Raw genomic sequence first — 27,080 nt, 5'->3', positions numbered from 1 at the left:
TTGGGACCATTTTGGTGCCCCCCTACACAAGGTATTGCCAACTGGCACAGGGTTCCAGGCAGACCCGGATTTGTGGCGAGGCTTAGGCGGCAAAAATTTAGGGGCGGCATGCTGCCCCGCCGCAATGAAATTGTGAAATTTTGCTCCCATAAGGAGCAATGGGGACTTCTCCCTACTGCTCTGTATCGGCGGTGGGGAGGGTGGGGGTGGGTATGGAGAAAGAGGTTTGTTTGCACATGCACACGCGGGGGGGGCGTGAATGGGGGGGCGGCCTCAGGGCGCCCGGATTTTAAATCCGCCGCTGGTTCGAGGGCTGGGTGGACAAATAGTCCCTGCCTCTTACTATCTCAATGCAACTGATTATGTAACTTTGCCTTTTCATCTTTCTTTCTCTTGTTTCATTGGTCCCCAACATTTCATGGCACAATGTGGCACCCACTGACACACCAAACATACTATATATACAGTGTGATTATTGGCCCCTCAAGCACACTATACATGGTGAAAGACAGTGTGTACCCTGGGGTAGCAATATGAATGCAATGGCCACTTTGTGTTTAATGTCCCAGGAACACTTAACAGCATTATCAGGCAATCATTGATAGGGGTGGGCTGGACAGCTTTATGTGCTTATTCCCACTGGTGTGGGGCTCCCATGGGTGCAGAGTCCCATTAGGCTGGCCCTGCACCTATTACATTTTACACTGTGTACATCTAGTTGCTGGAAGAATGGACCTTTGGGATCAGGTTCTCAGCTTGATCCAGTGCAATATTCTGCAGCAATGGTGGATCAGGTCATATATGTCACTTAAGTCTAATTTACTGTTTTTTTTTAATAAGAGTCTTCCTTTGAGTGAGAACATAATGCTAGTTGCTGTTTGAACAAGATCTTCGCTAGATAGGAGTGAGGTGTTGGTTATCAGTTTTTTTAGAACCATAAAGATGTCGGCAGCTGATACTTATCTATTGGTAGATAACTTAATGAGTAAAATGCATATATATACATGCTGGGATCTTGGTGATATTCATGAACGATAACCTAAATGCCTCTCTCAGATTAGGAATATGGTCAGCGTGGCTGATTTTGTCCTCCCTTCATGGTGGTCACGGTGGTCATTTCACGCAAGCTTATCTTATATCTACTGGCCTGCAAACACAGATAATTATTCTTGGGGATGCAGACCACGGTCAAGTTAAGGTGGCCTTTAGGCAATTCAAGATCTAACTTTTGATTTCGATTCTGTTCAATGAGCTGATTAATATATGGACCAATCATATGTAGGACAATATCTGGACTATGGTTCCATCCTTCAGATAGCTAAAAAACTGGGCAGGGAATGGGTCTCACCTTGTTTGATGGTCTTCCTGTTGAAGCCTGGTGGTGGCGCTGACTGAGCTGCAGTTATTTAAAAAGGATCATTCTCATAGGTGCAATGGAAAACACAAGGAATGCGACTACAGCTGATCATTTAGTGGTAGGCCTAGTATGCCCTCCTAAATGCTTTTAAGTCTTCTAATGTCAATAAAAGAACAAACTATGTAGTAATGAAGCTAAAGCCATAGTAAATGATTGTTAAAAAAAACATTTGGTTATATTTAGCAGAAGCAGTGAATCATCATTGCGCCAAATGAATGGAGAAATCACAGGATGATTGTAGAATCCAGATAGTACTAAACTAGCCCCTGCATTGCCTTCACCCTCCTGCTCCCCCCGCTACACAGACACTGACTCCCGTGGAATTAATTGACCCAGAGGTACTTGCCCTTCTTTGCCTGCCAATCACAAGGATCAATTGCCCCTGACTGCGGTAAGTAACCTTTGAACTACTGGCAAGGCTCCCCTGGCTCTCTAACCAGAGTTTATTTTTTATTATTTTATGGTTTTATCATGTATTTTTTATTTTCCCTTCTTGGTGTCTGTCAGGTCCGCACTGAGATTCAAAATAGGCCCTGGTATTTCAAGTACACAGAGCCCCAAACAGCCCCCCGCAGGCCCACTAAATAGTGACTGTCTATGGCACCTTACATTTGCCAGAACCCACAGATTGGCAGTCCTGGCCTGTAGAACAATTACAAATTGTTACTTAATTACAAATTGTCAGTTTGTAGTCAGGCTTCTTGACATTGGTGGATACCAGTTTCATGCCAGGCTGATGAACTTTCCTGCGTGTAATTTCTGGGAGCAACCAATGAGCCCAGGATTAAATTCTTCTTATGCCCTTCTTGGTTATTGTATGTAATAGGAATCATGTCATATCAGGCAAGGGTGAAAGTGCATCACTCAATTGCCCGGCCGCACACTGACACCATTGTTTCTTGAAATTCAAGGGACACAAATAAAGTGCAATAGGTCTCCATGCAAAGTTAATGAGCTCTGTACAACTACTAACCTGCTGCCTGTTCCGATCCGGCACACAGACAACCGATTCAGCTTAATTACAGAGGCAGAGAAAGGCGCTCTTCTTCTTCTTCAACTATGAGAGTATTCGGTGACATTGCTAAATGGTTGATTAAAACTTTGTGCCCCGTTGCAGGACATGAAGTATTTAGAGTCAATAAGTGGTTTTTAGCTAAAGGGAAAACAATTTTCTTTTGCATTTGTATGGATATGGTTATATGGCGTTCCAATAAACTGTATTATGTGGTATAGCACCCCTAGAGGGAGAGGGGAGGATGGAACCTACCTGCAAGGAGAGTGTATCCTTGGGTTGAAGGTAAGTGGGAGAACCTCTGGTAGCCCCAATGTTGATGTTGATACTATAATGGAATCCTGGAGTGTTTCCACCAATATAAAAATTCTACTCATTGGTGTCAGGTGCCTCTAGAAAAAGAGACCCCAAACTGCCAGGGGCCAAATAACTGGAAAAAGAAAAAATTGTGGCACTCTGATACAGGTAAATTAGAGCCTTTATGTTTCAGGGGCCCTTTGCCTAGCCTTCTGATACAGTAGGAGAGGGCTTCGGATAATCATATACTGTATGATAAACAGACTTAGGTGGCCCAGTGAGAGCATATAATGTAGATCTCTGTTATCTCCAAAAGCCATCATCAAGCAATTCCTGAGAAAGATTGGGAAATCTTGTTGATCAAGAACTGCACCCACATGGGCCAATTATTAACCAGGGGGCTGAACAATCAGATGGGACAGTTGGGTAACAGATCAACTTGCTGGGTTATCTTTCAAACATAAAATAATCGACCCATGTATGACCAGCTCAAGCTTGGGTTGGAGGCCCAGTTATTGTAGCCAATGATAAGACTAAAGGTGCCCATACACGTTAAGATCCGCTCGCCTAGCGAGGTCGCCAAGCAAGCAGATCTTCTCCCGATATCCTCACCTACGGGTGGGCAATATCAAGCAAATGTAGGCTAATTCGATCATTTGGGCCTGGGGCCAAATGATTGAATTATAATGGCGGCAATTTGCGCAGTCGGTTCGGGGGCTACATCAACGAGCCGATGCGATCCCCGATCTGACTAAATCTTTTAACCTGCCCGATAGATATCTGGCAAATTTCAGGCCAGATATTGGTTGGGCATGCCCCTCGTTGCTGCCCATACACGGGCCGATTAGCTGACGAATCGGTCTAAGGGACAGATATTGGCAGCTACAATCGGTCCATGTATGGCCACCTTAAGATGTTTTATGAGAGGTGGAGCAGAAGAGGAGGAGGCACCTGTCTAGCGCTTATATTTTGGGTCCCTCTAGCTCTATACCTTGTATGACTTCTGTATTGACAGACCCCAAGCAGACTAAAGGTGGCCACACACTTGGCGATCTGACGATGGTCGCACGAAACATCGTCAGATCCGCCACACTACGTTCAGGGCTGAAACAGCAGATAAGGAAGAAGAAACAATAGGATTTCTACCTCCTTCTGCCGATTCAGCCCTGACGGCAGATTTTGGTCAGGCGCCTTCTATGGCGCCCGATCAAAATCTTTTAACCGGTCTGATCGGCGAGTCGACCGATAGCAGCAGCCTCCTGCGATATCGGTCGACTCGCTGGCATGCCATACACGCACCGAATATCGTATGAAAAGAGGTTTCGTACGATAGTATCGGTGCGTGTATGGCCAGCTTAAGCTGTAGGCCCTGTGTTTGTAGGACTTTACATAGGTGCGGCTGCTTACACATATTTACCGCTAATAATCCGTGTGTTCACGCTCACTATGGAAACCAAAGAGCAGTAGAATAATATATATTTCAGCTTAAGTGCCCACTTCTGTCCCTGGAGAGCAGCAATGCAGAGACACTGATGTCAGCTAATGTATAACAGTAAATAAGCTGCTGTGTAATTCTATTGCATAAAGCTATTGAGGTTCTACTCTACGTAACCCAGGCATAGGGCAAGCGTGGCTTCTCTCTCTTTCTGCAGATGGAGCAAGATCCTGATAAATGTGTGTTATTCTTTCCTCTTATAGAGAATTATGGTAGGAGTTAGAAAATATTATGGCTTCTATTATCTGATTGTTATATGGGGCTGACGGAAAATCAATAGCATTTAACAGTAAGAAGTAAATGCATTTAGATAATAGTGATGACAAGGGATCCTCGTACAGTGAATGCTACACAGTGTGCTCGGTGTTGGGGTGACAGCTAAGGTAGTCGGCCTGTTGTGGGGTCACAATACAACTTTCTTTACATTGTTATATCTATGGTTGCTAACAGCAAGAAACACAGGCAGGGGTGCTAACAGGCGCTGCTTTGGGTGCTTAATGAGAGCAGCAACAATACTGGCACTGGGGCACTATAGTGGGCACGAGGGTTGCCACCGGTCCAGTTTGGAACCAGACAGCGTGGGTTGTGAGGGGTTGTGGGTTGTTGTGAGGGGGCTAACCTCCTGCTTGGTGTCTCCAGGTTGAAAAACCATGCAAAATCCCCTGATACGTGTGATGTCAAAACCTTTCCCCCAACTTCACAACCCACCCACAAACATCCCAAGTCTGTATCCAACGTCACCAACCTTCCCACTAATGCCACAGACCTATCCCCTGGATTTTGATTTGCCAAAGATGGCAACCCCAGTGGTCACACTGTGGGCTCTCTGCCATCCTTATGCCACCGTTGGCAAAGTTCTCACATTGCGGAATGGCTGAAATGGTCTCTTTTCTTTGCTTGGGTCATTTATTTGCTTGGTTTATTAACCTTAGGGACCCAGGGAAGCAGCTTTCCTATTGTAGGAAGAGATTTCATCATATTGGGGGGGGGTCATGGAGTCCTACCCTAAGCATCATGGGGACCCGTTTTAGGGGTTAGAACTCCCTGCTTTAGGAGAATCATATCATAGTGGAAAGAATATGGGCTAGTCCGATTCCTGTACTTACCAGAACACTCCAAGATGGGTAAAACCCTAGCCTAGAATTTGGGCACCCCGTTATCTGCTGCCAGACGGCCACTGATGTTGCCATAGGGGAATAATTGGGGTGGGTGCTCTCACATGGGAGTCTTTCCCACCCTATTGCAATTAACAGAAAGCTCTATTAGCATATTATCAATGATACACCCACTTGCACTTGCATTTTCTGGAATGAAAACCATTTTTATATATTTATAATAAAATGTAATACGTAAAAACATTACAGTCAAACATGGGTCAGAATGTAAGTATCTGCTGATGGGAGACTCAGTTGGCAATGCTGGAGGCATCCAATGTCACCAATCGTCACATTAATGTCACGGACCCCCTTGGTCAGTGTTATAAACTGGATGTGCCGTTACTACAATCCCTTATTGATACAGTGCCCTCACATTGATACAAACTGATGATGCACCTACAAACAGGACACAGTCTGAATCAGCAGTGCAGAAGGGGAGACTATTAAAGGCTTTTGAAAAGTTGCTTTTTTTTGTATTTTTGGGTCCAGCCTCCTTTAAGTAAAAGCCATTACACCTGCATTCTAGTGCCTTCTAATAGGAATACTCAGAGGGCTTTGCTTGGGGATGCCGGACAGGCCTGTGCATTCCAAGAAACCCTACAGTAACGCTCTCCCGTGCCTGCCACCATTGTGTCATTTCTCTAAGAAACACCATGCCCATTTCCATTAATCACTGTCTGTAAAACTACTTACCTCTGCACATTAGCCTTTCCCTGGCCATTGGGATGAATAGAAAGCTTTATGTGCCTCTTGTGAAATATCCATAAAGCTTATGAAGGATGTCGGGCTGCTATGGTACAAAGGAAAGTCGGAACAAAGCAAGTTGACTACAAACCCCTTCAGTACGAGGCTGTGCCGCTTGCAGAGCAATGTAACACTTGAGCATTTAGAATGTAAGCTCTTGCGAGCAGGGCCCTCCCCCTAGTGTCTCCGATCCTCATCCAATGTAACGGCAAACCATTTTTGTGAATTGTTTATATGTACATGTTAACTGTTCTGTCTTTTGTACCCCTCTAGTCTGTAAAGCGCTGCGTAAATTGATGGCGCTATATAAATAATAATAATAACCTCACTATCCGGAGGGTGGAAGGATTTCTCAGCTCCCTATGTCCATTCATACAGTGATTCTGGGGCACCAGTGGTTCTTTAAAGAAACAGTAAGAATGTATTGCTGGCACTGGCACTTGTTTCTCCAAGTCAAAGTCCCCACCCTGAGTCTCCATATCGATACTATGCCCAAAAGTATATTGGGTTATTTAAACCACACACATGCCTTATTGACAATCCTATGCTTCCTATTTTGTGGCAACAGTTTGGGAAAGGCCCTTTCCAATTTTAGTACAATAATGCCGCCATGCACAAGGTCAGGTCCATGCAGAATGGCTTTGCAGAGATGGGGGAGGAAGAACTTGACTGGCCTCAGCCCAACTGAACACCTGTGGGATGAAATGGAACAACCTATTACCTGAATTATGAATGAAAGTAAATCCCTTCATCAGTCTTCCCACTTGTAATGGAAAGACTTCCCAGAAGAGTAGAGGGTAAATAATATTTTAGCAGCAAAAGAGAGGACCAACTTCATATTAATATGAAGGGTTTGGGGTGTCCACATACTTTTGGCCATGTATATTTTGAATCCCTGCACTTGGGGATCATGTCTGGGGTTCTAATTTTTCTGCTGTCCTTGCTGGAGCCTCTGCCTCTAGCTACCCTAGGCTACCCTTGCCTCAGGCTAATGGCTTTATCAGCCTTCTCTATGAGTGGAGTCCAAAGATGACAAAACTGCCTACTCTCCTACTATTTATGCCACAGGTGGAGCACCACCTCATGTTCTCCAACCACCCTCAGGACATGCATACACTTGGACAGTGGACACCTGTTCCCAGGTGGTTTCCTAAGGAAAATTATATGCGCTTACTATTCTGCATAAAGTATGTCATAAGAACAGCCTATCACCTGCTTCTGAATGATTCCTGTTGGGCATCATTGAAAGCTAAACAATAGAATAATTTGGCCCTTGAGGTGAAGAGCAATTCTGTGTGTGGAGTGGCCACATGAGGATGGACCATCTTTTGTCATTAGAAGAAATAAAAGAATGGTATGAAAGGTGAGTTTAATGCACATCAAGGTCTTAAGACGCCTTCCAGTATGCACAATAAAGTTTCTGCTATGGGAGATTGGATTTGGCTTTTTAATCTCTTAGAATCATTGCAGGGGATAGATGGTCAACAAGTTAAGATGACCATAGAGAAGCAATAAGGGATGAAGGCCCTGCAACACTTGGGGGGCCCAGGAATGTATAGGAACCTGAGGGTTCTTGACTGGTGGACATTATCTGATGAACACAATCTCTTGCAGGGGATAGATGGTCAACAAGTTAAGATGACTATATGGGGCAATAGGGGATGCAGACCCTGCAACACTTGGGAGGCCCAGGAATGTATAGGAACCTGAGGGTTCTTGACTGGTGGACATTATCTGATGAATGCAATCTTTTGCAGGGGATAGGTGGTCAACAAGTTACGATGACCATACAGGGGTAATAGGAGATGCAGATCCTGCAACACTTGGGAGGCCTAGCAGTGTAGAGGAACCCAAGGGCCCTTGACTGAAAGACATTATTAATATATGCTTGCAAAAAAAGTCCATCTTCCAGAAGTTTAATGGGTCCTAACATGATTTTACAATATTAACTTAGTACCATGATGCCTTAGCATGCCCTTTTGTATGGCCAGCCTGAAGTTCTAGCTCAAGTCATACGGAGACAGAGATGACCTACTAGTAACTCCTTCAGCACTAGGCAAGCTCTTACGTACAAGGCAGGTCATTCATAAAGTTCATTAAGGTCACATTGATTCCAATGTATGTTATAGGGCGACCGATTATTAATACATAAAAATATATCTGTGTATAAACCCTACAGTGCCTATAAGAGACGCAGGGGCAACATAAGACAAATGCTCACTTGCCGTAACTCTCAAATCCTGGAATGTGGCCTAAAGCGCCAAGGACGGAGACAGATGTACTTCCCAGAAATATACTTTGCAGGCACCAGGCTTTTGCATATCTGCTTTCCATGCGTGGTTAATAAGCTCAAGTGTAAAACTGCAGAGCCGGTGGTTTTCTGCTTGTCGGCACATTAATCAAACAGCGGCACCGAATGCTCTTTTTTATACCTCAACAACTGCTCTGGCCATTTTATTGCTGTGCTGTGGTCGGGCAGCGCAGGCTGTTGTTAAACTGATCAATAAGCACAAAAAGAGCAGATTTCTTGCCACATCCTCATCATTTTTCTTTTTTTACTTTCCAGCTGCCAGCTGGAGCTTTACCAAGGCAACCAATGGCATTGCACCCGCACACTTCAGCACCCTTTTTGTGTTTAGTTTGTGCACCCTGGATAGGTGTCATAGTCCTCTGGGCTTGACCCTAGGCCCAGACTTGGTGGTTCTCACCCTAACTTTGGCAAAGGTGGATCTGCCCGCATATGCTGTTCACTGGCGAAAGCCTTGGACACATGAGCATCAGAGCCCATGCCTTCGGGTTGGTCTCACAGGGGATGATTCAAACATCAACAATGAAAAAGATAAAGACAAGAGCTATGGAAGGAGGTTGTGGCCTGAGAAGCAGTGAACAATGGAGTCTTGTCAAAGGCTGAATCTGCTAAGTCAGTAACATCTTCATAGATGTTAGCAAGCAAGAAATACTTACATATTCATCTTTTAACACAGTATTAGACAAATAAAGATGGAAACTAGAAGGAAGGTAATGAGGTAATGGTCTCCATCAATTCAAGGAGACTATGGAACAACATTGGGGGGCAACCGGTACGCTAATGCATTTACACCTATGGCATTAACCTGCATCAGTTTGTATCAAAGATTAAACTGTACAAAGTCCAGAATATCAAAAACTGCTCAATTTCCCCCCCCCCGTTCATCTCCCCAGGAGCAAATAAAACACTCTGAAATCATCTGAGAGTCAGCCGGTGCCAACAGAGAAGCAGGAGATGAGTCCTCAGCCCCAGCTGGCAAGGCCCCAGCGTCAGCGTCGCTGTTAAACACACACAACACACAGGTACTGTGTGACTATCTTGGGGTGCGCAGAGGTGTTCCTTTGTGTTTAGGAGACGGGACAGTGAAAAAGCAGTTAACTCTCTCATGTATCCAATTCCACAGAAAAGATACCCAGGTGACCTTTAGTCTCTCTGTTTACTGCTCTCTGCCAAGTAGACTCTGCTCTAGAGTACGGTGCCAACACCATGGAACCCTGGTACTGTCCTGGCCTGTTGTTTTTCTCTCCTAATATTCCTACCCACCCACTTTCTTTCATATGTAGCCAACAGAGAATCAAAGAGCCCTAGTATATTGCCTAAACTTTAGGGGAAACCACAAAGAAGGTATTGTGTTCAATAGCCTCCATCAATTCAAGGAGACTATGGAACAAGATTGGGGTGCAATTGGTACACTAATGCTTGCACTGGCAAAATCTATGGCATCAGTCTGCATCAACTGTACCAATGATTAAATTGTGCAAAGACCAGAAAAAATGCTTAATCCACACCCCCATACATCTCCGTAGGGCCAAAACAACACTCTAATATCTTCTGAGAGTCAAAGATTTTCCATGATAAGAGCTATTTATTTGTATGGGGACAGTATAAAGTCCTGCAAAGTGGTATGCTGGGGGCTATACAAACCTCCTGGAGGCCATTGAGCATGGCTAAAGGGAGACGGAGCTCTGCCCAGTTCAGAGAGCATAAAAAGGGTGAAAGCTCTGTGCTTCTATGAAAGTTAAAGGTAGATAATTGCCTGCTTGTAGTTAATTAGTGATAACTGAGAGGTTATTGACTCTATTGAATTTCATGCTTATGTCAAGTCAGCTTCTATATTCTGATATTCCATAAGACTTGATTGCCTGAGTCATTAATGATGAATGTTTTCCCCTCTACAGTAAGTTGAAGGTGATCCCTAGTATTGTATCGGATATTAGTGTATCTTTCCTTCGGTTGGCTTGCAACCCCATAGTCAGTAAGGCAAAGTGAGATCTCTCTGCTGCTCTCAAGATTCTCAAGATAGTCAGAGCTCTCTGTTTGCCTTGGTGACATTGATGAGAACTCTGTTTTTGATGGCTTCTCGCCATGTTTTTTACCCACAATTCAGTTTTGTTGTCTACCATAATTCCAGCGTAGTGGTAGAGGCCACTTGGTGTCTGCTTTGCCAAATTGTGCACAAGTTGAGGAACATGTTTTTTCTTACTAGATTTGTGTGCAAGACCAGCTTGAGAGTCAGTTAAGGGGAGATTTGGGCTGAACACTTTTGGCTGAATGATTTACCAATATTTGCCACATTTCTTAACCATGTGTCATTAGAGAAGGCTGGGAGGCCACACTGGTGTTTGCTGCAAGTGACAAGGAAGCAGGTTTGTACCTTTGTGCATAGAATCCATGATCACTCAAGTTTGCACTCATCTTAGCCCTTTGCACTTGCATTCATAAACAAGCCCTTATGATAGCAAATTACATGGGGTTTTTAGTTGCACTAAATGGTTGATCTCTGCAAAAGATGAAAATGCAAAAGATGAAAGGTCTCTGCATTTGTAAGATCTAATGGGTAGTCTTCTGGTAAAGGGCTGCACCACAACAGTCTGGTCTGACTGGGTCTTCTAGTGCCTGAATCCCTGGGCCCACTCTCACAGCAGTTAGCGTTAGATAGAGTCAAATGGTACAGATATTTTTATAGGCCCACAGTGGAAATAAGGACAGGCCGAAGGGAATTCTCCTAGGTTTACTATGGCCTGGTTCCACAGGGAGATCTTCTGTCCTCAGGTTGGCCAGTCCAACCCTGACCAAAATAATTTTATATGAGAGATCTAGAACCTTACGATAAGCAGGAACTTCTTTAATAGGTTGGGAGAGCTCCATTATGTTCTGGTTGGTGGCAACTGCCTTCTTTGTATATTAATGTAAATAAAGAATAATGGCTTTAGATATCATATATATAAATAAAGAATAATAAAGCATTGTAGTAATTACATATCCTTTCTCACAGGACATCAAGTGACTGCTATTGATGGTATCTGAGTTCCGTCTTTAAAATAACTGTTTTTAACCCTGCTGTTCCTAAAAGCAAAGTCTCGGTAGCCTTGAGCGCATTGACTAAAATTCCATATGGAAATTCCACCGCAGGTAATGTATGTTCAAATAGCAGAGAGGAGGGCACTTTATTTACCTTCTTGGCAAGGAACTTATTGACTTCAGAATTATGGAGATAAGGACAGGCTGAGAGCTCTTTGATTGGATAATTGAGACCCACAGGTGACTTTTCTGAGCTTTATTTGTAAGGGTGTACTTGAGAGGACGTCTCTTGCACTCAAGCTCTCTCTCCACCTCTCCCTTTCCAGCCGCCCGCTCCTGGCATACATAGAGGAAAGCTTCTATAGTGCACGTTGTGAAAGACTTTTTATCATATTGGAGTTTGACATCAGTTGGAACGCAGTGAGTACAACTAATAAACTTCAGCTTCTAATGAGCTTCTGGCACTTCTCAGCCATAGACGCATTCCTCTAGCAACATTCCTGCACTGGAAACTGGCTTCTTCTGTTCATTGTAAACTTCGTTTCCATAGTTTTATCCCTCATTATTATTATTATTAAAAATGTATTTCTAATACACATATGGCAATGTACCTAGAAAGACACAGGAACATTAATGTGTAGGTAGATAGAAATAAGAGATAGATGATAGAGAATGAGAGATAGATGACAGATAGATACATTGATGATCAATAAACAAATAGACAGACAGACAGACAGACAGATAGACAGATTGATAGATGATTTACTGACCATAAAGCAGGACTCTACTAATGAAAAGTAAGCACAAGTATGGGGCATGTTATCCAGAATGCTTGGGACCTGGGGTTTTCTGGATAAGGGGTCTTTTTATAATTCAAATCTCCTACCTTAAGTCTACTAATAAAATTATTCCAACAATAATTAAACCCAATAGGATTGTTCTGCCCCCAATAAGGGGTAATTATATCTTAGTTGGGATCAAGTACAGGTACTGTTTTATTATTACAGAGAAAAGGGAATCATTTAACCATTAAATAAACCCAATAGGGCTGTTCTGCCCCCAATAAGGGGTAATTATATCTTAGTTGGGAGCAAGTACAGGTACTGTTTTATTATTACAGAGAAAAGGGAATCATTTAACCATTAAATAAACCCAATAGGGCTGTTCTGCCCCCAATAAGGGGTAATTATATCTTAGTTGGGATCAATTAATTACTACCTGTTTTATTATTACAGAGAAAAACAAACCATTTTTTAAAATTTTAATTATTTGATTAAAATGGATTCTATGGGAGATGGCCTTTCCATAATTTGGAACTTTCTGGATAATGGATTTCCAGATAAAGGGTCCAATACCTGTAATATATTTAACATTTTCTCCCTTCTCCCTTCCTCAAAAAAAAATTTAGACAGGGAATATTGTAACCCTAATTGTAAAATATAAGGAGGTGATCTTTCATGTTTTACAAAAGGGGGTACATTATTTTGGGGTTCTCAATATCAGAGGGGCCCCTTCTTCAGTCCTCCTGCTGTTGTTGAACTGCAGCTCTTGTGATTTAACAACAGATGGAGGGCATGTGATTTCTCCTTGACCAATGGGGTCTTCAGCACTAGTGCAGTCTGCACTGACCCACCCCTAGTCAAAATATTTTTTTTCTTGCTTTCTGTGTAGATGCAGCTTGATCTTTTTGGCAAAAGGAGTTGTAAGGCTTATCTACACCAGTGTAGTCCCCCATAGTCAAAATGAACTGTTTGTCGGTTGCTATAGGTGAATTCACTGGTTCAGTTAAACACCTGTGGGACCCCGCCAAATAACATTACGCCACTTAGGGGCCAATAGTTGTGTACTGGGTAAAATAAACACTTGGAGATGACAAATAAAAAGACAACATACAAAGTGTATTCTGTTGAATTTATAGTCCACAGTCCCACAGGTTCCAAAAACCCATTTTGGCCACATACTATCATGTATATGTCTTATTCATACTCTTATAGCAATCTGTACACTATACACATTGGCCTCTCATGGTGGGTTGGTCTTCACTATCGTTGGAGAGGAGAAGACCCTTCCTGTAGATGTATGTCTAGACGTGAAACCCAAAACTCTTATACCGCCATGATGATTGGAGACTAACTGGGTTGTGGATCCCAAAATGCTTCAGTCATTTGCTTTCATTCTAAGTAAAGGGCAAGTAAAAGATATACTTCAACATTGGACATTAGAGTTTTTGAAGCATAATTCACATAGTCTAAATGACTGTCACACTGGGCTTTCAGGAGTAGAACAAATAGACATTTTTTAGATCAATTTTACCCTGGTTCCACTTGAGTCTGAACCACCAGCCACTGCTTAGGGCCCTGATTTGGGGGTCAGCGGGGGGAACCACCAAACTAATGGGTCCTTAATCCACACATAGCCCCCATAATTATAGTGTTTCTAGCACCCTGTCTTTAATAGGAAGTATGGGCTATATTCTAAATGCCCAGATATATTCTAGCTCCAGGGCAGCCTGCATACTTACAGTATAGAGGTACATATAAAGCCATGTAATACCCCTGACCCTCTCCTAGGATCTCTGCTTCTTGTTAGGCATATAAGGGAAGCTCAGTGCCTTTGAACTCCTAATTGCTAATAACATAGCATTAAAATGATTACATTCAGGGAAAATCAAAGCAATCTGGACATCTCTATATTACATGAATAAATCTCGTACGTAAGAGTCCGGGGGAAATTTATTAAAGTAATATAGATGATTGGCAGCCAATTGGATAGACTCGTCCATCCTTACATTACGGAGGAAGAAACAATGCCAGACAAGTGACTTATTAAGCTTTTCTCATTACTCAGAGGCTATAAGCTTTCTATTTTTGAAAGGAGTGCCATTCAGGCTAATTTATCCCCAATCTGCTTCAAAGTACTGGAGCATAATTTATGGCTCGGAATGTACTTTATCTTCACGTTTCCATTTATACTTATGAGTTGGGTGCACAGTGACAGGTATTGTTGGCTATTTGAGATATTGATAATTTACAGTTAGTAGGTGCTTATATATACGGTCTGTGGATGTTTAATAGAGGAAAGTGTCATGGAAGCTCTTACTGATACACATAAGTATAAATATGAAGATGGAATGCTGGGGGCATTGTGTTAGTTTTGCCCTTATTTTTATATGTGCAATAGGAATATCTCATCTATTATTACCAAAACAGCCAAAGGATGTGCCATCTCTATTGAAGTGCACCTACCCCTATCAATTTATTTTTTCAACCTTGTGTCTCAACCCTTTCTCCTTGTAGATTGTAAGCTCTTTTGGGCAGGGCTCTCTTCACCTCTTGTATTGGTTATTGATTGCTTTATATGTTACTCTGTATGTCCAATGTATGAAACCCACTTATTGTACAGCGCTGCGGGATATGTTGGTGCTTTATAAATAAATGTTAATAATAATAATAATAACCTCCCCTTTACAATACCCCCTTTTCCTTTACCTGTCTGTCCCTATACACCGACTGTATACCTATTATATAATGCCATAACCCCCTTTTTTAATTTATGCAACTCTTTTGTACCTCGCTCACTATGTTTGCAAACGAATCTGGCATTAATAAGGCAACAAACACACATGAAAGAGTTAAATCTGAAAATAACAAAGATGTAAAAATACAGATAATAGGGAGAACATGGGTGCAAAAGACAAGGAACACTCTTTGCTCTATCAGACCTTAGCATTAGCAGTCAGTTAGATAAGCAAATACAGATAATCAGATAATCTGTTTAGTGATTGGTAGTAATCTGCAAGCGAAGGAAAATGTTACTCCATCTCAAAGGAAAATCCACAGCAATCGGGTGCCACTGAATCAGTGTTGGATTTGGCCCATTAAAGAACTCAGGGGCCCCTGCACTCCCCATAGGCTCCCAGCCCCCACGCAGGGGCCCCTGCCGCTGCCTTCACCCCTCACAGGGGCCCCCACCACCTGTCCGAGGGGAGGGAGACTACTGGCTCGGGGAGCCCCTTGCGTGGATTGGGTCTGGGCCACCGGGGCCCACCAAGTTTTTTTCCCCTGTGGCCCAGTCCGGCCCTGCACATTGGGACAATTGTCTTGGATAATTAGGAGGCTTCTGGGTAAGGTTGCCACTTCTGCCCTCTTCTTTCTCCGGACAGGGGGTGGGCAGTGATATCACAGTGGGCGGGGTGGGTGGTCAGTGATGTCACAATGGTGGGGAAGGGGCAGGTCATGATGTCATGGGGCAGAGCTATGATGTGACGATCATCCGATCGCCTTTTCAATCTCAGCGAGTCCTGCCCGGTTTTCAAATTTAGGAAAACCAGGCTGTCCGGGTCAAAACCGGACAGGTGACAACCCTAGTCTTCTCTCACTTAAGGCAGCCAGGAGCAAGTTTTTCAGTATCATATCTGGCAACCTGGGTAATACTGAATAATAATTAAAGCCGAGCAAGAATAGAGTCACAAGTGTAAATAACAAGCTAAATAAATCTCCTGCAAAACTGTTCTTGGTATGTGGGGCCCCATTCCGGCATATTATGGTAGGGTCTATGTATCGCTGCCCATGCCTCCAGTGACGGCAGGTTGTGCCTCCTACAACCTTCTTGTGGGGGATTATAACCCAGTGAGGGGGCAGGGGAGGTCATAGAGAAAGTTCTGACCAACCAGTCTGAAACAGGGGCAGTCTATAAAGACTATAACTGTGAGATGAACCAGTTTCACCTCCATAAAAACCAGGCCCGGACTGGCAATCTGTGGGTTCTGGCAAATGCCAGAGGGGCTGCTGTAAGATGCCATAGTCAGTCACTATTTATTGGGCCGGTGGGGGGCTGTTTGGGCCTCTGTGTACTTGAAATGCCAGGACCCAGGCCCAGACTGTGGGTTCTGGCAAATGCCAGAGGGGCTGCTGTAAGATGCCATAGACACTCACTATTTATTGGGCTGGGGGGGGCTGTTTGGGCCTCTGTGTACTTGAAATGCCAGGACCCAGGCCCAGACTGTGGGTTCTGGCAAATTCCAGAGGGGCTGCTGTAAGATGCCATAGACAGTCACTATTTATTGGGCTGGGGGGGGCTGTTTGGGTCTCTGTGTACTTGAAATTCCAGGGCTTATTCTGAATTCCTGTCCGGAGCTAAGTATGGGGGGAAGAAGCCAAAGGAAAGTAGCTATATCATTTCTTCACACAAATACAAAGGAGGAAGCAAAAACAGATACTTTTCTTTATCTACATATTGACAGATTGTGTAACAAGAGTTACAGAAATGAATGGCTACATATAGCCTTGGGGTAGTGGCACCATCCAACTCTAGAATTCAGTTAAAGCAAGCCCCCCCCATTTACCCAGATGGTCTCTCCCGAGGCCTCCCTCCCATAGTAACATGCCCAGCGAAGCCCACAATCTCTTTCAAACGCACCATCTGACTGCGCCCGTAGGGCTGCCAGGGCCCCTGTACCCCTTCAGAGGGAAATCTCTCAGTTAGTAGCACAGGACTGAGCGCTCAGAGAGACAGACATGGGGCTGTATCATTACAAAGGTCAGATTTACAGTTTTTATCAACAGATTGCTGTTGTAGCAAGGCAAAGGCTGCTTCATACATGTCTTGCTCTTGGATGAACAGCATTTTGCAGTGCAGCTCAGTTACTAACACTGGGCCATTGGCACTATTGTAGGAACCCATAACCACCAATCAGACATTTACTTTTCATTTCTAATTTGCAGTAGACTGTTGAAATCTCACTGCTGATTGGTTGCTAGGGGTTACTGCAATGGTAAAAAAGTTCCCAGTTTTTAGAAATGACCTGTAGAAAGTGCAATTAGAGTAGCTCCTTTCATGGCAGAAGAACTTCTTGCTACACTCAACGTCACTGCTTGGAGCTGCTGATTGGACTAGGGCAGTGGTTCTCAACTTTCCTAATGCCGCGACCCTTTAATACAGTTCCTCATGTTTTGGTGACCCCCAACCATAAAATTATTCCTAAGACCATTGGAAATATATGTCTTCCGATGGTCTTAGGCGACCCCTGTGAAAGGGTCGTTCGACCCCCAAAGGGGTCCCGACCCACAGGTTGAGAACCGCTGGTCTAGAGCCTGCCCGTAATACAGTTCAATCAGCAAGCTGTCCCCTTATGTGTAATGTAACATCTCCATACCTCTAGTTGGTCTAGCAACCCAAAGCAACCAACCAACCAGAAGTTTGCAAAAAGGTGACCTGTAAATGCCGATTGGTTGCTGATTGGTTGCTAAGGGTTACTAGACCCGGTGCCAATTTTGTAACCTTTATTGCATATAACAATATACATATTTTAGCCTGTAAAACAAGATGTCATTTTGCTACAATGAAACCTGTGATCTTCTTTTTCTTCAACTGTAGAAATGGCTGACGTAGAGGAGAAAAAGGAACCAGAAATGGAGAAAAAAGATCCCGAAGCAGGAGGAAAGGAGGAGTCCGTGGACATCTCCCCTCATTGGTTTGAAACATACGTACAACCATGTGTGGCGGAACTCCTGGGCAGCGCCCTCTTTATCTTCGCCGGATGCCTCTCTGTCATTGAAAATGCAAGTACAACGGGCAGCCTTCAGCCTGCATTGGCGCACGGACTGGCATTGGGACTGACCATTGCTGTCCTAGGGGGAATCAGGTAAATCCAAGTCTACTGTATCCTACACACACAGTCTCTACACACACAGATATATCTACTAATATTCTCTATATACACACAAATATATATCTATTGTCATCAGGTAAAGTCATCTCAGCTGTCTCTTCCATATCCCTCTATATAACATATTTGTTATTTCTATTAAAATGAGGCAATACCATATCAATACCATAATCAATATCAATACTAAAATCAATATCAATACCATATCTAATGCAATGGGGGCCAATTTGCCCCCTGATGCTTGTGCTGGATCTCGCGGGGCTCAACTGCTTGTTAACTGAGCACTAAGGGGTGCACTTTTTCACCCCAGGGATAAATAAATGACCCCTATTATCTATATTTCAGAAGGTAAGACATTGGAGCATCACATTGCCAGAATATTTTTTGCTCTCTTTTCCCCAGGAAATTACTGAAAAATAAAATAATATTTTATATTTAGAATTTGAGGGGGTTGGGGGGTCAGTGTACCTGCAAACCCCTTCACAAGTCAGATTAACTCATTGTATCTGACCTCTCTACTGGAATTCTGCAACAGGGTGCCCTACGTATCTTTTATTTCTTCTCTCTCCAGCGACTTTTCTCCAGTTATTTTCATCCTTTTTGGACCTTCTCAATGATTTTGTGTGCTGGGTTTGGGTGCAGTGCTGCCCTCCTCCTGTCTCTTACTTACACAGAGCTGGCCAAGGCAGGGGGTTCTGTATAAAGAGGCATAACTCCTAGTGCTCCATTGAAGGGGTGTAAAGCCTTCCACCTCCAGCCACAACTAGGAAATTAGAATGGGGCAAGGTGCAAAGTGCCTGCATAGCTGACAGTTGGCAAAGCTGGCAATTATTAGCCACTTATTATATGAATTATTATATGATTTTCTTCTCAGATTCCTATTAAGTTAATTGTTTGCTCAGATGATTTATAACTAGCAACTGCTAAATACATAAGCTGAAACGCCTTCCCATACCAACCCTATTTAATTCAGTGAAGTCCAAATGGAGGACCCTGAGCACAGCAAGCACGCCCTTTCCTTTACTGGGCAAAAGTAGTTATGCTCTTTGGCAGGATTAAAATGATATGTCTGTGTTATCTCTGCACTGTCCTGTAACCATTAACTTGCAGGTAATAGCAGAAAAGCAAATTGTTATGGCGGCTTATCCCCTCTCAGATAAGAAAGGCCAATATTCCCGTGATCATATGAAAGTCTTGCAAACACTGTGCTCTTTTGTACCTACTATGCCTGCACGCAGATAACCCGGGCTGCACTGATAATCTTCTGCCTGGGAAGGAGAGAGGTAGCCTCTATCTCAGGGTTTTATAGAGTGTTAGGCAGGTTGTTCAAATTTGTCAGTGCCTTTAGCAATCTGCCTGTAATGCCACTATTCACTTTCCCTTCCTAAATCTCTCCAATCACTTAAGCTTATACACGTAAGGATTTTTCTCCACTTAACGACTAATTTCAGTGGGATCCACTGAAACTGTCAGATTATTGTAAGGTTAGTGGGCACCGAATGATCGTACATCTAACGATCTTTCTATATTGGTCAGAAACATTTTTGTCATTAACAATGACTTTTGTCCATTGTCCAACTGTTTGCAGGGCCAAGCAGGTGGTTTCCTAGCTTCAACTAGATGATATTGCTTGAGATGGTCATTTTGGTGATGGACAAATTGTACTTTTAAACAATCATTTCAGGATAAGCTTGGTCCTATGATAACGAAAAGATCTTTTAAAAATCATGTATGGCCAGCTTTAGCATTTTCTTGAAATTCTCATTTTACCATTGGTACCTTTCAACATAAAGCCAGACCCCAATGTTCCTCATTCCCCTTATATTTTTAGACCCTTCTCCTCCTTTAGGACCTGGTTGTTCCCTTCCAGTGCAAGACACACACTTCATCATGCCTATTGTAGGTTGGAAGCCTTTTCTTGTCTTGTGCTCCCAAACTTCAATCTTCTCTCAGACACTTCTCTTACTGTTCATCGAAGGATCTTTGTGCTCCTTTATCCACCTAAACCCAAATGTTCCCTATTTTTTGTTGCTGATCTCTTGTGATCTCATGTTCCCGCCCTTTGTGCCAAGACTTTATTTTACCCATCTTCTCACTCTATTTCCTCCCATTGCTCACCCTAATTCTTCTTCTCAGATCTTCTTTTTTGCTGTGTCCCCTCTATATCTACCTTCCCAAAATTGCTTCTGCCTGTTTTTTGCAGGGTTAGTTTTTCTATTTTATCTTCCTAAGACCCTAGGCCCTTCTTCCCCCTACGACCTGGCTGTTCCCTGTTCAGTTAAGACACATGTTTTTTTCTTCTTACCAAAAACCTTTTTTTACCCTTGAGCCACATTCAAAAGTAAAATTTGGGGAGAAACACAACCATTAAAATGTACCTTGGGGTACCAGATAAGGACCATGATTGGCTATTTGGTAGCCCCTATGTGGATTGGGAGCCTAAATGAAGCTCTGCTTGGCAGTAAGAAATTTAAAAATAAGCTTCATTGAAGCCACTGGGAGCCCAGTGTAGGTTGGAAGCCCCTTTTCTCTCTTGTCTCAAACACCAGTGATTTCCAAGGTCATTACTAACATCTAGAACTGTTTAATGCTTCCACCACATCATCCCTTCTCTTGTCTTCCGGTCCTCTTCATTTTCTACCAAGACTTTATTTCATCCATCTTCAGATTCTTCTACATTCTTCTACTCATTGTTCTAAATTCTTCTTCCCAGATTTCCTCCTTCCCTATGTTCATCGATGCCTGCTACCTGACAATTGCTTTCGCCTTCTCTTTGCTGTTGGAACATAGTAGTCAATAATCAATTAACATTAACCTTTATTTATCCTTCATTTGACACTATCAGTGACATGAAATGGTTTTAACATGTGTCTGTGAAATATATGGATGCATTGACTAAACTAAAGCATAAACAATGGAGTAGAAATAAAGTTGATAAAGGATATTTTTGTTTGTTTTTTGTTGCAGTGGTGGCCATTTCAATCCTGCTGTTTCCCTGGCTGCCTGGTTAATTGGAGGACTGAATATTATTCTGTTAGTTCCATACTGGGTCTGCCAGCTCTGTGGGGGAATGATTGGAGCAGCATTGGCCATGGTAAGCTAAAGCGGAGAATTTAATAACAAAGGTGCAAAATTGTCCCGGTGCGGGTACCAAGAGCACCCAGTCAGCAATACCTCTTGATCAGTCTACTACAAAAAAATGAAAGCACGGATCTGATTGGTTATGGGCAAATGCAGCCCTACAGACAGTGAATGCCTCCCACCATTATCAATAACCCATACATCCCCCATAACTGATCGCAGCCTTGTCTGGAAACAGTTGACAGAGCGGATTTTTAGGAGATGTATTGTGTGTTTCAGGCTGTGTCAGCGGATACAAATTTTGAAAACGCCACTGGGGCTGCATTTACGACTGTGAAAAATGATGAGTCGGTCGCCAGAGCCATCGGGGCAGAAATTATCATGACCTTCTTCCTGGTGTTTGCAGTTTGCATGGGAGCCATCAACGAGAAGTCACGGACCCCTCTGGCCCCCTTCTGTATTGGGTTTACTGTCACTGTAGATATTCTTGCTGGGTAAGGTATAATCCCATCTGACTGCCATGCCAAAGTACCATAGGATCTCCCAGTGGGCCCCAGCCTGGGGCAATTCTTATTTCCACTAATACAACACCTAAAACATTAAGCACTTTATCCCTTCATCTAGAGCTAACTTGTATGAGAGCACTAAATGTTATGTCCTCTAGTGGGTTACTAGTAGCTCAGTGTGACATGGAAACCTATTGTATTGCAACACAAAGATGCACCACAGTGTTTAATTGCAACAAAAACATTTTGAAACATAAGAACATAAAAAGTTCTTATTGACTTTTGTGGACATTTTCTCATGGTATTTATGTTTCTACAACACATTACTTTCCACAGAGTCTGTTATAGATTGACAGAGATCTAGGATTGTATTCTTTATTACTGGTACTGTTTTTGCAGTGGGGCCATCTCAGGAGCCTGCATGAATCCTGCACGAGCCTTCGGCCCAGCTGTGGTGGCTGACTACTGGACCTTTCACTGGATATACTGGGTTGGACCCTTGGCAGGTGGCCTCTTGGTTGGAGGAATAATAAGGTAAGACCTCACGTAAATCTGAGAGAGGGTAGCCATACCTCAAAGAGGACTTTCAGGTTCTGGTAGTCTGAATGAATCTGACCTAGGCTATCCAGGACATGGAGTACTCTGGATATATAGGAGAAAGAAGGCCTCAGTAGATGATGTAAGGATGTTTTGTATGTATAGGATGATGTAAATCTTAGCCGTAACTAATACAGATTTAAAGATAGGATATTCCTGGTCTTACTTGTGATCTACTTGGGAACCAAAAAACACCATTTTTGTTTTGACAGTGTGTTAACATGACGATGCCTGTTTTTCAAATGCATTGTACAGGTATAGGACCCGTTATCCAGAATGCTCGGGACCGAGGGTATTCTGGAAAAGGGGTCTTTCTGTAATTTGGATCTCCATACCTTAAGTCTACTAAAAAATCAATAAAACATTAATTAAACCCAATATGATTGTTTTGCCTCCAATAAGGATTATTTATACCTTAGTTGGGATCAAGTACAGGTACTGTTTTATTATTACAGAGAAAAGGGAATCATTTAACCATTAAATAAACCCAATAGGGCTGTTCTGCCCCCAATAAGGGGTAATTATATCTTAGTTGGGATCAAGTACAGGTACTGTTTTATTATTACAGAGAAAAGGGAATCATTTAACCATTAAATAAACCCAATAGGGCTGTTCTGCCCCCAATAAGGGGTAATTATATCTTAGTTGGGATCAAGTACAGGTACTGTTTTATTATTACAGAGAAAAGGGAATCATTTAACCATTAAATAAACCCAATAGGGCTGTTCTGCCCCAATAAGGGGTAATTATATCTTAGTTGGGATCAAGTACAGGTACTGTTTTATTATTACAGAGAAAAGGGAATCATTTAACCATTAAATAAACCCAATAGGGCTGTTCTGCCCCCAATAAGGGGTAATTATATCTTAGTTGGGATCAAGTACAGGTACTGTTTTATTATTACAGAGAAAAGGGAATCATTTAACCATTAAATAAACCCAATAGGGCTGTTCTGCCCCCAATAAGGGGTAATTATATCTTAGTTGGGATCAAGTACAGGTACTGTTTTATTATTACAGAGAAAAGGGAATCATTTAACCATTAAATAAACCCAATAGGGCTGTTCTGCCCCAATAAGGGGTAATTATATCTTAGTTGGGATCAAGTTACTGTTTTATTAATACAGAGAAAAAGGAAATCAGTTGTAAAATTCTGATTTATTTGATTAAAATGGAGTCTATGGGAGACAGGCTTTCCGTAATTCAGAGCTTTCTAGATAATGGGTTTCCGGATTAGAGATTCCATACCTGTACAACACACCCATCACAAAACCCTGGCTAGCTGAGGGTGGCGCCACCTGACTTTTTATAGTAGGAGAATCTAACAGGACTGTGAGCAATACATAAAGGAGCGAGTATGCATTCCCTTTACATTGCAGTTATAGAGGCAGCATCAATACAAGTTGAAGCAGTGACAGCACCAGCAGAAATCGGGTACTGGAGGACTTTGGATCTTTGGAGACAAAGATATAGGCATCTCTGAGAGTCATTTTATTGGCCAATTCACTAACTTGCCTGGGGTTCCTACATTGGCCAATTCACTAACTTGCCTGGGGTTCCTACATTGCTCCAGTTTGGTATCTAGAACAATCTCTAACATTTATCCTGTCTTTGTTTTCTTAAGGTTGTGCCTGGGAGATAAAAAAATCCGCCTCTTCCTTAAGTGACGCCAGAACAAAAATGTCCCCAGTGTCATCTTGGTCCATGCGGCACCTTTACAGTCCCACACAGTACATCATGGATCAGCCTCAGTGGCTCCTCCAGAACCTAAAAGAAAGTCTCACAGAGATCCCACCAATCCTTTCTACTCCCTCAACAATTCTGCCAACGACAACTCACACAATGCTGCCCGGGAGCTGGAGAGTGACGTCGAAGAAATAGGGACTCTCTTGTCATTACACAACAACCCAGGGAGAAGATACAGAACCCATGACTGGACTCAGGACAGCATCGTATGATCCCCATCGCTTGCTGTTGCATCTTATCTCAAAGCACCCAGACAATGCAGCCCAAACCACTAACGGCTGCATTAAAGCTCTCATTGCGGCATAAGCAGTATTCCTTTTTTAATATATATTATTATTTTGAATCGATTTAACCACTGTGTGGTTCAGTGTCTTTACTGGCACATGGCGCCCATCACTGCTGCTTGCTTGTAACATATTAGCCAACATATTCATTATGTTTCTTTCGATTTTCCCACAATTCTCCAGGGATGATCCTCAAACTATACTTGCTTATATATGGCTATGTTGTATGCCTGATCCATTTTGGCTAAGATCAGAGATAGGTACGGTTATCTGGTATGGTGATATGGAGAGTCTGTCTATATGTGCTTGACTCTTGACTGCTCTAATCAGTATAATCACATACATAAAGCCTCCCTTATTAATCTATAGCTTTTTGCTCTTGAAAATATTCATATTTAGCTCATACAGGGTCAAACTGGCCTTCCAGAGTACCAAAGTATCCCCCAGTAGGTCAGTTTCCTTCAGCCCTTTTTTTATTTCCATCATAGGTCTATATGGCATCTATTACATTTAGAACTGTCTACAGCTATCTGTTGTTAGAGTGGCCCTGGGTGTCTGGTTCTCTGATGGGCCCTTAAGGCTCCAGTCCCACCCTGAGTAGGAGTCAAGTCTCTGAGGGTTATCATGTCCAACCCTGTCTCCCAATCCCATCATTTACAACAACCAATCAACTGTTTTCCTTAAACAGTAGACTAGAGAAGTAAAAGCTACATGCTGATTGGTGTGGGTTTGTTCTGTACAAGATGAAGTATTGAGTTGTCATTTATTGTACAGGACAAGTAAAATATGGCACTTTATTACTCCTTGTTAATAATAATCTTGCCTACACAGTTTACAGAATTATGCAGAGCTCATCTTGATGTGGTTACATTTGAATTTTTACTACATTTTACCTTTTACCAATTTTTTTCCTGTAGGGATATAGGTGTATAAGAAACGAAATGTTAAGTGCCCCCAAATCTGCCATTGTGGTGTCAATGCAGATACAGATATTGCAATAGCCAAGAGGGAACTGTATTTTTGAGCACTTACTACATGAATATAAAGAGGCAGAACCACCATTAGGGGCAGCCCAGTCAGGGTCCCTGTGCCAGAGGAGGCCTAGAGAGACACAAGTCCAGGTCCTGGCTTGGGGGGGGGGGAGGGAATGGAGATGGTTTTATTGAATCATATGAATGTTGTGTGATAAATAAGCTTGGCATTGAATTTATGTTCCCACTGCCCAGGAGGCACAAGTGTGGTAGACTAATTGGTAACCTAACCAAGTAATAAGGAGACCCATGATTCTTGAAAGTGCCCCTGTAGAAAGGTCTAAATAAGTAGATCCAATACATTGGGTTGTACATTAATAAGGCTGAAAAGAGAGAGGAAAGATAGAGGAAAGGAAAGTGTGTAAGGAAAAGGGAGAAGTAAAATGAAGTGTAGAAGTGTTCTACAGAAACTGGGTAGGTAATAAAGTATGTTGACTTATTGTGGGGTGAGGCAGAGCTGTCCTAAGGGGCGGCCAATAGGGGCAGCTGGCTGTAGTTCAGCACCTCCCTGCACCAATAGCAACTCAGAGTGAAGGGAGTGGTTTTCTTCAATATGGAAGCCTCAAAATGGGTAACTTGCCCCTGGCCTCTCAACCACCAAGAATCACTCTTAGATGTGCAGAGAGGAGGTCGGGAATAAGAGAATGTGGAGTGAGAAGGAAGTTGGGGAGAGAAAGGTGGTGAGAGGAAATTTGAGAGTCAGGGAATGGGAGAGGAAAGGGTGGAAAGCAATAGATTAAAGAGACTGGGATCTTTTAACATAAGGGCCAAGATGGAGTAGGTGGAAGGGGTGAATAAGATACAAAAGGATATTCATAAGGATAATAAAGAAAAGATAGGTTAAAGTGAGTCTATGAGGGAATTACAAGGTTCTGTTGATTAAAGGACTAAGGAATCTCCCAGTGGGCCCCACTGTGCAGTTTGTACCATAGAAAGTGGTGTATTACAGATACCAGCTAGTGCATTTGTACTAACTGTGCATAGAGAGGGCCCCTGATAGTCAGGTTCTCTGGTGGGCCCAGTCCAACACTGCCTATTATTGTAAAAGTACAGATAGAGACCGTATGAGCCAGCATACTAAAGGGTATATAAACCCAATTCTAACTAAGGTGTATTTTGTTGCCTTTGCTGTATGTGCATTCATTAAAAACTGTCTGTTTGCAAATGTATTCTTTAAATGTGTCAAATATTCTTAGGAAATTACGTTCCCCCCCCCTCCAGTCCCTGCAAAGGAGAAGAAAGAAAAGCCTTTAATATCCTATAAATGATATCCTTATAACTTGCTTATTGATGTTATAAGTTATATTAAGTGCTTAATGATGTCAAAGCCTTTGTCCTTGTGCTTTAATATGGTCATAAACGTCATCTGGGACTTATAATAGCCTTATATTATACATAAGGGGGTACATTATTCCCTATATAATTGAAAGGTACTATAATTAAGATACATAATAATTATAGCAGGGAAAAAGCCCCTGAAAAACTGCCCTTAATAGCAGTGGGGATGCCGGATTCACTCATACAACAACAACAGGTATAGCAAAAGGCGGGTAACTCCTGCCATGCCACAAATTCCCAGCATCCTCAGCCATTATAATAGGCTGGCATGGAATTCTGCACATTGTACATTTCTGCTTCCAACAGATGTTAGATTGGCTGAATGATCCTGATAGTAATCTGACAAATCTGAAAGAAGTCAATACAACCCCTAATATTTG

The 27,080-nt window shown here is 42.7% G+C and overlaps 1 protein-coding gene across 2 annotated transcripts; it reads left to right on the top strand.

The window, feature by feature from the left end:
• Positions 1 to 11,722: 11,722 nt before the first annotated feature.
• aqp8 (aquaporin 8) lies at positions 11,723 to 26,531 on the top strand. Of its 2 annotated transcripts, none has more exons than XM_012970027.3 (6): positions 11,723 to 11,871; positions 17,827 to 18,094; positions 21,086 to 21,212; positions 21,479 to 21,693; positions 22,105 to 22,239; positions 23,926 to 26,531. In XM_012970027.3, the coding sequence occupies exons 2-6, from the start codon at positions 17,829 to 17,831 to the stop codon at positions 23,966 to 23,968; spliced, it is 786 nt and encodes a 261-aa protein (XP_012825481.2). In that variant the 5' UTR covers positions 11,723 to 11,871; positions 17,827 to 17,828; the 3' UTR covers positions 23,969 to 26,531.
• Positions 26,532 to 27,080: the final 549 nt, after the last annotated feature.

The sequence above is a fragment of the Xenopus tropicalis genome, chromosome 9, assembly GCF_000004195.4.
Source record: "Xenopus tropicalis strain Nigerian chromosome 9, UCB_Xtro_10.0, whole genome shotgun sequence".
Classification (NCBI taxonomy): domain Eukaryota; kingdom Metazoa; phylum Chordata; class Amphibia; order Anura; family Pipidae; genus Xenopus; species Xenopus tropicalis.
This window is presented reverse-complemented; position numbering and strand designations above follow the sequence as displayed.

Coding starts and splice junctions, on each gene's coding strand:
- aqp8 (XM_012970027.3), top strand. CDS start 17,829: ATGGCTGACGTAGAGGAGAAAAAGGAACCAGAAATGGAGAAAAAAGAT. Junction 21,694..22,104: donor ACTGTAGATATTCTTGCTGG/GTAAGGTATAAT, acceptor CTGTTTTTGCAG/TGGGGCCATCTCAGGAGCCT. Junction 22,240..23,925: donor TTGGTTGGAGGAATAATAAG/GTAAGACCTCAC, acceptor TGTTTTCTTAAG/GTTGTGCCTGGGAGATAAAA.